This window comes from Hyperoodon ampullatus, assembly GCF_949752795.1.
Source record: "Hyperoodon ampullatus genome assembly, chromosome: 2".
Taxonomy (NCBI): domain Eukaryota; kingdom Metazoa; phylum Chordata; class Mammalia; order Artiodactyla; family Ziphiidae; genus Hyperoodon; species Hyperoodon ampullatus.
The window spans coordinates 118079024-118093997 of NC_136915.1; the positions used below are offsets into that span (position 1 = coordinate 118079024).

The following is a 14974-nucleotide window of genomic DNA, read 5'->3' on the forward strand; positions in this document are numbered from 1 at the left end:
CTCCATGTGCTGTCTATCTCACCTGAGGACCCGAGGGGTACCCCAGCCCTCCCTGGTCCCTGTTCCTTCACCCTCACCTCCCACTAGAACACATCAACACCGAAAGGCAAGGGTCTGTCTAGACCAGGAGGGGAACTGTCTCAGATCACCAGTGTCCCTTTATCTCTCCAACCTCACCCCACTTCCCACCTTCACCCCTCATTTGCTTCCTGCCCAACTCTGTCCCCTGCTTCCCCTTCAGACCTGCAAATCACAAATGGTGCCTCCTGGTGAGTGCTAGGACCTGAGGCCAGAAAGGGAAGCCAGCCAGTTGGAGAGGCTGGCCCATCTCCCAGTCAAAGCCATTTAGGAAGCGCCAGAAGAGAGCTGGGCGGACAGGTGGGAGAGGGTGGTATGGCGGAGCAGGGGGACAGGAAAGGAGAGAGAATGTCAGTTCAGGATGTCTGACATAGATCTCTGGGGTCCAGCTTTGTGACCTGCCCTTCAGAGCAGTGGTCCCCAACCTTTTTGGCACCAGGGGCTGGCTCCGTGGAAGACGATTTTTCCACAGGCGGGGAAGGGTGGTGCAGGGGAATGGTTCAGGAGGTAATGCCAGCGATGGGGGGCAGTGGGGGGCTGCGGATGAAGCTTTGCTCACTCACAACCACTCACCTCCTGCTCTGTGGCCCAGTTCCTAACAGGCTGTGGACCTGTATCGGTTGGAGGCCCGATAGGTGTTGGGGACCCCTGCTTTAGAGCACCCTGCCAGTAGAACCAATTCCAATGTCACCAGAGTAGCAGCAGAGGCAGGACCAGGAGGCTATCTGAGGAGCTTCACTGAGATTCCACAACCATGTGCCCGTGGTGTTCCCCACTGACCCTTGGTGTGTGGTCTGTTGGTCCCCAAGGCCTAGGTGTCACAGATGCTCCAGTTCTCTCCACCAGTGTGCTTGGTAACACCCCACCCTTAGAATGCTAAGTCCTCAGAAGTTCCAAGTGGTGCTGAGAGGGGGAGCTGCCAGCTCATTCCCTGCCCCTCCCCCCTTCCCCTTCATGTCCATCCGGATGAACCTGCGTCACTCCCAGGCACTACCAAGCCAGCCCTGGAAAAGGAGGTCCCTGGCCATAAGCTGGAATTCGGGTAGAGAAGTTCCCAGAAACGTCCTCTCTTCCAGGGACATGCAGAATCAGCTTAGGTCATGGATGTGGTTAGAAACTCTGGACAACAAGAGAGAGTGTTAGGAGACCTGCCTTTGACCTTCTTGGACAGCAGGGCTGTTCTTCCCAGACCAACGCCCTTCACGCTGATGATCACTGTACCCACTTTCCCCTGAGATGAGGAGTTGGTTTCAGGTTCCTACAGGAAGATGCTTTTCCCTCCCTAACCCCCTCCCCACCTCCACTTTGCTCTGCAGGCAGCTCTGCCCATTGTCTAAGCCTGGCTTAGAAGGCTTAGGGAATGTCCTGTAGAGAGAATCCTAGATGAACCAAGCAAGTGTGAGAGACACCTAAGGAAAATGGAAGACTTAAGGTAGAAAGGAAGGAAGCAAAAAAGACAAACATCAGGCCCGTAAACAACCTCCCAAGGGCTATTACTTCATTACACTGGAACTTTACTTTATCAAAGGTACCTTGAAATAATGAGTCATTGCCTTGGGCTTGGAAAACTAAATGGGAAACCATATGAATTTGGGCCTGATTAATTTGAGATTTATTGACCATGGACAAAAGTTTATCTTTGCACAATCAATAAAATGGCATTTGTTTAGTAAATTAAGAGCATAAACAATATTGCTAGGGTGGCATATGTAGTCTCCTAAAACAATACTTTTGGGGCACTTTAGGAATATCCATTTAGAAATAGTGAATGCATGGGCTAATTGTCATCAGTTCTTATGTATTTGTTAAGAAACATCTACAAGACCTTTACTTGGTGACCTTTTGTAAGACATTAGTTTGAGGCACTACGTATGTACTTGAAAATAATAAAGTTGCATTTCTTTATGAAAGAAGAAATCCCTTCCATAATTCAGATTTCTATCCTTAATACTTGCCTCCCTCCCAAACTGTGGTATTGAAGTGTGTGCTGTGGCAAGATTTGGCTTGCAGAGGAAGCAATAAAGAGAGGGCAGGAGATAAGGACAGGAGGGAAACAATCTGGGAACAGACGACGTCAGTGGAGCAAGAGAGAGGGGAAGAAACTAGGTTGCAAAACAACCTAGACGAAAATACAGTGGGGCCTTCCTTCCTCACAGGTGAACCCACCCCAAAAACCATAAAGGTTTTTCTAGCACAGGGAAGAGCCCATGAATCTATGGGCCCAAACCCTCAGGGCCACTTCTGCTTTTTTCTGTCCCAGACCAAAATCAGGCCACTCTCAATATGAGCAGATAGGGGAAGGAGATGGGCTGAGGCGGCCCCGATAGCCAACACCAATTAACAGTCTATACTGTTCTGGGTGCTGTCTTTAGCAGGGGATGGAGGGAAAAGTAGATGCAATCCTTGAAATTCATCTAAGTAGCAGACATCTAAAACCTTCACGGACAGGGTGTGATGGGCAGTAAGGAGGAATGCTTCTATGCTGGGGATGGAGGGGTGGCTGGGTGGTGTGCATTTCTCCCTAATAACTGGAGAAAGGAAGACACCAAACTTACAGCCCTGTGCCAGGATCTTGGAATACCAATCAGGAGTCAGTTCTTGGCCCCTTTATTACAAGTCTAGCAGTGGTGGTGATGGTGATTGTAATAGGAGTTTTAGGAGAATTAACTGCAGCTCACTCTGTGCCATAACTACGTCAGACCTTTAGTTGTATAGTCTCATTTAATCCCACCTCAGGACCTTTATTCTTGATGGTCCCTCTCTCAGGAACACTTTTCCCTAGTTACTCACATGCTTGGCTTCCTCGCTTTACACAGATCACTCCTTAAACGTTACCTCCTCAGCAAGGCCCTCACAGACCTCACCAAATAAAGTAACACTTCTCGCACCTCTTTCACCATTCTCTTTGTTTCTAGTCATAAACACTAACTTCCTCAAATTTAGATAGATAGGTAGATATAGATAATATATTAAAATATATACATATATTCATATGTATACAAATATATATCTATAGTTTTTTGCTTATACTTTATTTGCCTGACTCCTTCTCCAGAATAAGTTCCACGTACACAGGGATTTTTTTTCTCTTCACCACCTTTATTTACCACCTAAAACGATGCCTGACATGTATTGGGCAATTAATAAATATTGGTTGAATCACTGAAAGAATCCTCTTAATCCAGTAAGAGGGAGACTACTGTTATCTTTAATTTACAGATGAGAAAACTAGGGCTTGGAAAGGCAAAAGTATGCATTCAGTTTCAAAGATGGTAAGCATCAGAATCAGGTTTCAAACCCAAGACCAGTCTGGCTACAGGGCAGCCCTCTTCACCACCATGCCATACTTATCGGCAACTGTGGGAACAGTAAACCTGTGAGCACGGAGTGAGCCTGATTAGCACAATGGTTTAGTGAACTGGGGAGGCTGCAAGGGGAACCAGGAATCTGTGGACGATGAACATTTGACCAGTAGGGGTTGGGCAGACGCAAGTGATTAGAACCAGAGAAAGGGAGAGGGTATGACCTGCGGTAGGGGATTAAGAGTCAACCATCTTAGAGGATCTTACTGAAAAGGTGAGAGAATCTTACTATGGGATATAGTGTTAGAGGTTAAGGCCAACCTCTGACCCGGGCAGACATGCTTTCCATGCCATTTCCTTTTTACCTACAGAATAGGAAATATGATGATTCATCAGAGACAGACAACAAGCTAAATATTCATAATGCTAAGAATGCAGGATGAAATAGAAAAAATGATTAGATCAATATTCAAGGAAGACATTTAAAATAAAATGAGGGCTTCCCTGGTGGCGCAGTGGTTGAGGGTCAGCCTGCCGATGCAGGGGACACGGGTTCGTGCCCTGGTCCAGGAAGATCCCACATGGTGTGGAGCGGCTGGGCCCGTGAGCCACGGCCGCTGAGCCTGCGTGTCCGGAGCCTATGCTCCACAACGGGAGAGGCCACAACAGTGAGAGGTCCGCGTACCGCAAAAAAGTAATAATAATAAAAAATAAAATGAGTATTTCAAAGACATCCTCAGCTCCAGTGAATTCAGTGGAGAATTTTTCCAAATACCTCAAAGAACATTCTTATATTATTTCAACTGTACTACAATGTAGAAGAAAATTTTGTATGGCCCAGCCTATTTAATGAGACAAATACAGTTTTGATAGAATTTAATAAAATAAAAACAAATGTATATATTTGCTTATATACACATTTGTTTATATATATATATAACTTTATTACCAAATAGTGAAATTCAAGGACGGTATACTATACAGAAAACTAACCATGAATATTCACTAGAAAAAATGATTACATAATCATTTCAAAAGATGTTAGAAGGTTATCAGTAAAATTTAACATTTATTCCTGATTAAAATGTTGGAGGAAAAAGCATATAGGAAACTGTAATCATGTTCAGAGAAGCAAGGAAGGGATGCATAAGTCTAGGAAACAATGATAACAACAACTATAACAAAAGCAATAGCAGCAACATTTGAAACCTTGGATAAGAAGTTTGTATTTATATGGTCTAAATAAAGAGACAAACTGGAAGAAATAATAACATATTTTTTTGGTACAGGACATGATTAAATACCTAAAAAATCCACAGAAGTCAACCAAAACAAAGCAACAGCAGCAACAACAAAAAAAAGTCCTAGAAGTAATGAGTTCAAAGTTACAGGGTACAAGATATCGATTTTTAAAAAATCAAATTTAGCCCTAAATATTAGAAAATACAGTACAAAGTGCTTTTATTTACAACAGAACCAGAGCAAATTATACTCAAGATTTAGTGCGTGTGACATATGGTACTTATTAAAGAAGATTAAAAGCACAATGAGGACTTCCCTGGTGGTCCAGTGGTTAAGACTATGCAGTCCCCATGCAGGGGGCCCGGGTTCAATCCCTGGTCAGGAAACCAGATCCCGCAGGCCACAATTAAAGATCCCATGTGCCGCAAGGAAGATCCTGCACGAGGCAACGAAGATCCCACGTGCCGCAACTAAAGATCCCACATGCCACAACTAAAAAAGATCCCGATTGCTGCAACTAAGACCTGGCGCAGCTAAATAAATAAATAAAATTAAAATATTAGGAAAAAAAAAGCACAATGAGAGTACTAAAAAAAAATACATGGAGGGCTTCCTTGGTGACACAGTGGTTGAGAGTCCGCCTGCCGATGCAGGGGACACGGGTTCGTGCCCCGGGCCGGGAAGATCCCACATGCCGCTGAGCAGCTGGGCCCATGAGCCATGGCCGCTGAGCCTGTGCGTCCAGAGCCTGCACGTCCAGAGCCTGTGCTCTGCAACGGGAGAGCTCATAACAGTGAGAGGCCTGCATACCACAAAACAAACAAACAAACAAACAAAAAAAAGAATACATGGAGAGCTAAACTTAACTGCTGTTTGGGAAGACAGAATGTAGTAAAGATAAAAATAAGTTGCTATAAAGAGCCAATCCAGTATCAATTAAAAGCCTCATTGTATTTTTATAAAACATGACATGTTGGTTGTGACATTCTGCAGCAAGCGTGATCAGGCAAGAATATCAGAGTTTTTTATAAGTGATTATGAAGCAAATGAGTAGATAACTGTGATGCTAGCATATTTACCCTAATAGGTTTTAAAACATAGCAGACCAAAATGATGGGTATCAAACCTTATAACATTAAGATACAACCTGAAAATTCATCATTCAACTTATTTTTAGGAACTATTTGTGGATGAACCACTCTGTGCTATTCTAAGGGCTGGGTGTAAAGCCGTGAATAAGCCAGAAAAGGTCCCCACTGTCATGGAGAAACAGACAAGAAGTCAACAGATAAATGGGCAGGATAATTTCAGAGGGTAAAAAGTGCAGTGAAGCCAATGAGTGATGGATTGAGGGCTGCGTGTGAGAGTGGCTATTTTGGATTTAGCAATTAAAGAAGGCCTCTCTGAAGAGGTAGACTTTTGAGCTAAGAACTGTGGAACAGAACGGGGTTTCCAAAACTAATTTCACTTGATTTTATGTCAATAAAGTTGCCTTGAGGGATCTCCTATGTTCAAGGCTGGGCTAAATGCTGTTGTCACATAGATGATGCATAGATTAACTTAACAATTGTAACTTTAATTTTAACCTTGCTCTTAGGGATTTTATGATCTACATTAAACACAAAGGCTGGGAGAAAATATTTGTAATGTATATGACAAGGCATTGGAACCCCTTCAAACACATCAATAAGGAAAAGAAAACAATGGAAAATTGGGCAAATGATAAGAATAACAATTCAGAAAAAGGAAAATGAACTCCAGAAAGCCAATAAATATAAGAAAAAAATGCTACCTGGACAATACAGAAATGCAAATTAAAACTGTAAGATACCAAATTTCACCAATTATAATAGGAAAAATGAAAACAGTCAAGGTCATCCAATATAATCAAAGGTGTGGGGAGTGGACATTTTTTCATCTTGTTGCTGGGATATGGATAAGAAGAGCTCTTTTGAAGAGCAATCTGGTAGAACATTTTAAGATTTTAAATAAGAGTATCTTATGATTCAGCAACAGGAATCGATTCTACATAAATTGAAGCTCAAGGGCCGAAAGGTACTATATATAAGGATGCCACTGCAGCAGTGTTTTCAGTGGTTAAAAAAAAAAAAAAAAAGGAAAATATCCTGTAAATCCATCCATAGTGAGAATAATTGAATAGACCGCCGTCAATACAGAATATGGCATGCCTTGTGGCCATTAAAAAGCAAATCTTTACATAAATGAAAGGGGAGTTGAATGATGCTGTAAAAGGTAAGACTGTACCTCCTTATAGATACTATTGGTATAAATGTAGAAAAAAGACTGGAAGGATACCCAGCACACTGCCAACAGCAGTAACATCAGTGGTGGGGAATCTGAGTCTGGGGGGAGAGAAAGTGGGACTTTCCGTTTTTATTTGGTACACTTTTAATAGAGAAGAAAAATCTTATCCAATCTATTAAAGAAGCAGACTATTATTTGACCCAGCTGGGAAGAGAAAATTTCTATTTCTGAATACTGAAGGAGGGTTACATCAGCACCAAGATGGATGTTTTCTGATACAGTCATATTTTTTAAAAGCATGCCAAGACAAAATGCAATTAAATAAATACCCAAAAATAGAAAGGGAAAATGTATGTTGACATGCATAACTGAAAAAAAATGTGTAAATTATAGAAATATACAGCTGCTTCAGATCCTTTTACAGAAGGAGGGAGAGTATAATTTACACGTAAAACATATAAAGTTAATACAGTCAAACCACTTACTGAGATGTCAAAGAAGGTTAATGGAAGAGAGAAATATGTCATACTAAAGTGAGGAAATTCAGGGTTATTACATGAAAAGCATATTTTTACTCTCACTGAGAAGAGCTGCACATTAAGCTGCAAGTAAGACTTATAATATTTAATTCAAGCTATATATTGAGCACATACTATATAAGTCAGACATCATGTTTTACATGGAGCACCCTCCTTTAATCCTTACTTTTGCCACCTTACAATGTAGATGGTATCCCCCTTTACCAATGAAGAAAGAGAGGCACAGAGAGGTTAGGTAACTTGCCCAAAGCCACACAGCCAGTAAGCAGAGGAGTCAGGACCCAAACCCAGGACAGATTCAAAAGTAAAAGATCTGACCTATTCTGCTATCTGATCTCCTACAATCAAAAGCTCAAAGTCAATGTCTGTGGGAAGGGCACCTCAGCAAAAGCACACACACACACAGACTGCCTGCTTTATTTTTTGAGTCAGCTATCTAGGGTACCTCTGAGTCTCGGAAGTCAGCAGGACCAGACTGGGACTTTGTTCTAGCCTTGTCATCAGACTGCAGTTCTCTCTGTGGCAGAAACTTCTCCAATCATTCTCAAACCCAGAGACTGAGACTTGTGGATTCTCAGTTAGAACTTTCCTGAGGCCTTTGTGACAACAGGCCTGGTTGTTGCCTTGGTGCTGGAGGGAGCTCCCAGCATGCCCTGAAGCCCACCGCACTTGCCCCCTGCTCAGGGCCCTGCAGCATCTTCATCACTAGGCACGTAGTACTCTCCACACTTCATTTCCTCGACTCCCTCTCTTCACCCCTCTCCTTCCTGTACCTCAGGCCCCAGGCTCCTCTCATCCCTCCATGCCCTCCTTCCTGACACCTCCTCCTCCCCCATCAAGGGCTTCACTGCTGCCGCCCGCCCACCCTCCCTCTCTCTCTCCTTCAGTCCTCCCCCTGCCTCAGCCATTCTTCCTCTCACTCCTCTCCCCCTCCTTCCTACTGATTCCCTCACACCCCTCACTCTCTTTGCTTTCTCTCCACCAGTTGATCTGGGGCAGCCATATCCAGGGAAAGCCATGGTGCTTGGAGGGAGAAAAGGGACCGTGACACCTCATGAGCAGAATCCAAGCCCAAGACCTAAGGGTACTAAAATGAGTAAAAGAAAGATGAAGAGGGAAAAAAAGAGAGAGATGGAGGACCTGAAGAAGGAAGTGGTCATGGTAAGAACACCCGAAATGGATGCTGACAAATTGCCCTCCAAAAACCTCTCTCAACCCTCAGGCTTCTAACATCTCACCTTGAAAACTGATCACACAGGCCAGTGCCACCTCTCTTCCCCAAAATGTTTCCCCTAGAAATGATGCATCACCACCTGTCCCTCAACCAGGGCCACCTCTCTTCCCCAAAATGTTTCCCCTAGAAATGATGCATCACCCCCTGTCCCTCGATGACTCTACTGTCCCCTCAGGATGATCACAAATTAACCTTGGATGAGCTGAGCACCAAATATTCTGTGAACCTAACCAAGGTGAGTGAAGGAACTCCCTGAGGGAGGCAGAGGGTCTCCATTCCCGACCTTGAGGCTGCCAGGACAAAAGCAGGGCTAGAAATCTAGCCCCTAAATTCAAGGTCAATTCTCTTACCCTTAACCTGCGCCCAGCCAAGGACACACACTCAGAAAAAGATGAAATGGTAACTACCCAAAGAGAGTTCAGGATTAGATGAGAGAATGAGGATGGGTTAGGGCAGCACTTCTCAAACCTTTGTCCTCGGGACCCATCAAGGACCCCAAATCGCTTTTGCTTATGTGGATTACATCTACTTACATTTATCATATTAGAAATTAAAATTGAGAAAATTAAAAAGTATTTCCTAACTCATTTATAAACAACCATTATATATTAGTACAGATAATATTTTTATGACAAATAACTATGTTTTTCAAAACAAAAAGATATTAGTGGCATTTTACATTTTTGCAAATCTTTTTAATGTCTAGCTTTTTAATAGAAGACAGCTAGATTCTCATATATTTTCAGCATTAACGCTATTGTGCTATCATGTGCCCTGTAGCCTTGGGAAAATTCTACAGTATACTTAAGAGAATGAAAGTGAAAAAGACAAACAATTTAGTATTATTTTGAAAATTGTTTGACCTTGTGGACCCCGCCTGAAAGGGTCTCAGGACCCCATGGGTCCCCAGACCACACTTTGAGAACTGCTGGTTCAACAGCAAAATCATTTATTACTGCTATTATCACTATTACTGCTGCTGCTGCTACTATAACCACTAATACAATGACCACAAATAAACTTAAATAAAAGCTCTCAAAATGTAAGTTCCTCTTAGCTCTAGAATTTCTTCATTGGAGGGGCTTGGGATGGCCATCTGGTAACCAAGGAGGAGCATGGGAGACTGTTCCGGTTTTTATTAAAATTGCATGTTTTTCCAGGGGAGGTTGGGGAGTGGCTGATGGGAATTAAGGAGTGTTTTGGTTTTTTTTTTACTATCCTCTGGTAGGTTCTACTCTCATTTTCACTAAGAGGAAAAAGCACACAAGCTTATGCACAAGGCTAGAGTGAGGATCTACACATTCATGTTGGATTTAGTTGGTATTTTTTCCTATTTCTAAGTTAAAGAGTCAAAGTGTGGAGGTCCATATGTTATCAACATTATGTATCATATCTCATCATTCCATCAGCCTGGCACACTTTATTATAAATCATTTATATGTATCTCATTAGAGTTGGCACTCCATAACGGTAGGGATCATTCTTACTCGCTTTGGTACCCTACCACAGTACCAGGCCCAGGATAGGTGTTCAAAAGATTTGTGAGTCAACCCATAAACTAAAAATTCTTCCTATGTAAGGAGGCTAAATGAGATCCTTCTATAATGCAAATTTTAGAATCCCACTTATGTAGGAAGAACTTCCAGGATGACCTTCAGAGAACTGGTCTCTAGACCAGTCTCTAGACTTATCCTAGCACAATAAATGGCAGACTTGAGTTTTGAAGCCAGGTTTTCCTTTGTTATAGTTGCTTTTCTTTTCATGGTTCTCCATCCATTCCTATTTCTTTTCCACACAGGGCCATAGCCCTGAAGAGGTACAGGAAATCCTGGCTCGAGATGGACCCAATACACTTAGCCCACCCCCTACTGCTCCAGAATGGGTTAAATTCTGTAAACAACTGTTTGGTGGCTTTTCCCTCCTACTGTGGACTGGTGCCAGTCTCTGCTTCGTGGCCTATGGCATCCAGTTATATTTCCATGAGGACCCTACCAAAGATAATGTGAGTCTGTTCAACTACTACTGCCAAGTCCAGTGTCTGCTTAGCCCTCGATACTCTTCTGCTCAGCAGCCTAGCACTCCTGAAGTCCTCTGGCCCAAATCCCTATACTCCCAGGATTTTCTAAGGAAGCTTTTGTCCTTCCTGGTTTCCCTCTTATCTAGATAGCTCCTGATTCAGCTCCCTGAGATATAACATTCCCCCCAGAAACTTGCTGTCCTTTTATTATCTTCCCAACTGGTCATCAAAGCACTTTGCTGTCCATTCTCTTTCATAGAATTTTAATCTCTTCCTATCCTTCCTCTCCATCTCCCTCAATAGCCACACTCGACCCCATGAATAGCCTTCCTGGAGAGGAAGATATAGGCTTTCTCGGGCCTGGGATTTTGCTGGCCCCTCACTGTAGCTCCGGGTTCCTTAACAAGGAAGCCCAGAGAACTGGGCCAGTCTCAGACTCTTCTCAGCCCCTGTGCTCTCCCACTGAGTCCCATGGTTTCTTCCACCTGGAAAAACAGCTGTTACCCTTGAAAGCTGACTTTCTGAGGATGAAGAGGAAGAAAAGGACCTACTGATGAGCCCTTTGTTTCCCAACCCTCAGCTGTACCTCGGCATTGTACTAACAGTCGTGGTCATCATCACCGGCTGCTTCTCCTATTATCAGGAGGCCAAGAGCTCCAAGATCATGGAATCTTTTAAGAACATGGTACCTCAGGTAAGATTCATGTGGAAGGATATAGTGGGAGGATGTGTAGAATGTAGCCAAATACATGATTTGTATGTCCCCTGAAGAATTATTTCCTACAGTGAGTGAACTGAGTGAGGCTGGTAATGAGGGTGACATTCACTTAGGTTTTACTTTATCAGGCCTTAAAACTACTCTGAGAAAAACACAATAACATCCATGAAGTGGTCTGGTCTGGAATGCATGATCTGAATCCAATGAGCATAATCTGAAACCCCAAAACTTTTGGGGTCCTATTCCAAAAAGGTGGGGTGGGGGCAAAGGGAGGGTGGATTCTTCAAATGTCGGTGGCCTTAAAGACAAAGAACAACGATGGAGTGATCCAGATTAAAGGAGGCTAAAGAGACATGACAGCTAAATGTAATCTCTGACTCTAGACCAAATCTTGTGCTGGAGCAGAAAATAATGCTGTAAAAGATATATTGGGTCAATTGACAAAACTGGAATGCAGACAGCAGGTGAAAGTATTGTGTCAATGTGTAATTTACTGAATTTGATAACTGTATTATGGTTATTTAATATCTTAATTCTTGGGAAATGCACATTGAAGTATGTACAATAAAAGATCATGATGTATGTAACTTGCCCTCAAATAGTTCAGGAAAAAATGTATTTACATACACACATATATAGAGACAGGGAACAAATGACAAAGCAAATGGGGTAAAATGCTAACAGATGAATCTGGGTACAGGTTATATGGGTATTCTTGGTACAATTTTTATTCTTGCAACTCTTTTGAAAGTTTAGATTACCTTCAAATAAAACTTTTCTAAAGAACCTGGAAATAATATGAGAGTAGAAGGGGGTTCCTAGGCACAGGGATTGAAAACTTGGAAAGGGATAGGCTCCAAAGTTTCCCAATGACACGATCATGTTCTAGCATTATAGCCCAGGAGCTTCTTCTCCCTTTGGTGTCAACATAACTTAATTCCTTCCTTGGGTAAGAGTTCAGTGGGAAACGTTTTGGTAGAATGAAGTAGGAGTTTGGAGACTATCAGTTTTTGCTGCTAAACAAGCCACCTCGAAACATAGTGGCTCAAAACAATGAACACAGTATTTCTCACAATTCTGTGGCTGGGCTGTTCTTCTGATCTGGGCTGACTTTGGCTGGTGCTGGGTGGCCTTGGAAGACTTCATTCAGGTGTCTGGGGCCTCAGCTGAGATGTCATGGACAGCTGGGGCCTCTCTCCTTATCATCTTTCTCCCTCCAGGAGGGTAGCTTGAGCACATTCAATATGGTGGCAGAGGGCAAACCCCAGTGTGCAAGCACTTTCTATGCGCCTGCTTGCACTACATTTGCTAATGTCCTATGGGCCAAAGCAAGCCAACAGCCAAGCCTAAGTGTAGGAATGGAAAGATAGACCTCATAATTTAGTGAGAGGAACATCAAAGGGCCCTGTAGACAGCGATAGTAAGAATTTGCAATCTACCCAAGAGACCTTCGAGAATGATGTGGTGAGTGACAATGTAAGAAAAGGGAATCAGAGGGAAAGAGACCAGGAACTGGATGAGGGGAGCAAAAAGCTTTGGAAATGACCCTACACTATCTTCCCACAGCAAGCTCTGGTAATCCGAGGCAGAGAGAAGATTCAGATCCCTGTACAAGACATGGTGGTAGGAGACCTGGTAGAACTGAAGCGGGGAGACCGGATCCCTGCTGACATCCGGCTTATCTCTTCACAAGGATGTAAGGTGAGGGGATGTGAAACACTATGGAAGGGGGCCAAATATGGTCTTAGAGCACTGCAGTGACCTGGACTCTGTTCAAAAAAATATGATCTTATTGTTCAGAACCTTGAGAAGTCACAAGTGCAGATTTGAGGTTACAGTGGTGTGTAAGTTTATGCTTCTCTCTGCATGTCAATAATGATGATGTTGGTGCTTTTGTTCTATGACCTGTCCTCTCTCCCATCCCAGGTGGACAACTCGTCCTTGACAGGAGAGTCAGAGCCCCAATCCCGTTCCTCTGATTTCACCAATGAGAACCCCCTGGAGACCCAAAATATCTGCTTCTTCTCCACCAACTGTGTGGAAGGTGAATATCACATCATAAGTAGCCTAGATTCAAAAGCAAAGATTGAAACAAAGATTTCCAGACCTCTCTGTCTTCTAAGGGCAGTAGGGAAGGTAACAGCCAGTAAATAGTCTATGTTCTTCATCCCTCATGAGCTATACAAACTTTGATGAAAGGTCAAAGCCATCATTTCCACATTTGTACACTGATGATACTAAAAGTCACTACTCCATAGATTTTTATGTGGGTTAAAGGAGATAATACATAATAAAATGCTTAGCGCAAGACCTAACACACTGTAAGTGCCCTATAATTGTAGCTATTTTTATTCTATCTAGTGAATGGACTATGCTCTATGAGCTGAAAATAGCACAGAAGGGAGGAAAATTATTCAGTTCTGCTAGGTCACTCTTCTCCTGAAGTAAGCCCTAACTTCTCACTATCCCAAGAGAGGGTACTGGCATTGGAAATCTGAGTTACCAGAGGTGCCACTCACACCTTTGGCTTTGTTCTTAGAATCTAGGGCATCCTTGAACTGGGAGGCAGTTCTGGCCAAAGTGGTACCAATTGGCTCAATATCATTATGTCAACCTCTCCTTCATCCTTTCTGCTTAAGAAGGCCTGCAAAACTCTCTGGAACACACATGAAAACCATCATTTATGCTTAAGAATAAATATTTGGGTGTCTAAGAAATACCTATTCACGGGCTTCCCTGGTGGCGTAGTGGTTGAGAGTCCGCCTGCCGATGCAGGGGACACAGGTTCGTGCCCCGGTCCGGGAAGATCCCACATGCCGCGGAGTGGCTGCACCCATGAGCCTGCGCGTCTGGAGCCTGTGCTCCGCAACGGGAGAGGCCACAACAGTGAGAGGCCCGTGTACGGCCAAAAAAAAAAAAAAAAAAGAAATAGCTATTCTTTATTTGAATGCCTAGTACGTGTCAAGTGCCACAGAAATCTCTGATTCTAACAAGACTATACAACAGATATTATTCCTATTTTACACATGAAAGACCAAGGTTCAAAGAAATTAAATGCAGCACCCGAGAGCACAACTCAACAAAAAAGAGGAGGGTCAAGGATTCTAATGTAGGTCTGTCTCCAAAGCCCATGCTCTTTCCACAGAGCCTCCCCTGGAATAAAGCTTGCTAATGACCCCTCTGGTAATAAAATTATTTAATTTGGAAATAGCTTAAAGGAGTAGAGTGCCATTAAGACTGAAGAAGAATCCAACTAGAAAATAAAGTATATATTTAAAAAAATTTTTTTAACTTGATCGAACAGAAAGATGCAAGTTAGCAAGCTTCCTCCAAAAACATGAGATTCCTATTATTAAATTTGAGGAAGAAATTTGCTCAGATTTGTCCTTCCAAAGTAGGCTTTTCATCAACAAATTATATGCTTCAAATAACAGGGAAAGTGGATGATGGAATTCCATCTAAGAAACAAGGATCTGACTAGAATAGAGAAGACTCTAATAGGAGACTAGAGGGACCCAAGATGTGACCAAGAGGGTGGAGCTAGGTTGAAAGAGCTCTTGACTATTCAACTGAGGAATC

General features: G+C 42.9%; 1 protein-coding gene across 1 annotated transcript in view; it reads left to right on the forward strand.

Annotated features, from left to right (window-relative positions):
• Nucleotides 1–8443: 8443 nt before the first annotated feature.
• The window catches only part of LOC307065324 (sodium/potassium-transporting ATPase subunit alpha-4-like), a gene marked incomplete at both ends in the record, with an annotated part of 30699 nt that continues 24168 nt past the window's right edge, over nt 8444–14974 (forward strand). The window contains 6 exon segments of the mRNA XM_079722147.1: nt 8444–8587; nt 8836–8895; nt 10459–10662; nt 11258–11371; nt 12962–13096; nt 13322–13439. Coding sequence (XP_079578273.1) covers nt 8444–8587; nt 8836–8895; nt 10459–10662; nt 11258–11371; nt 12962–13096; nt 13322–13439 — 775 coding nt within the window.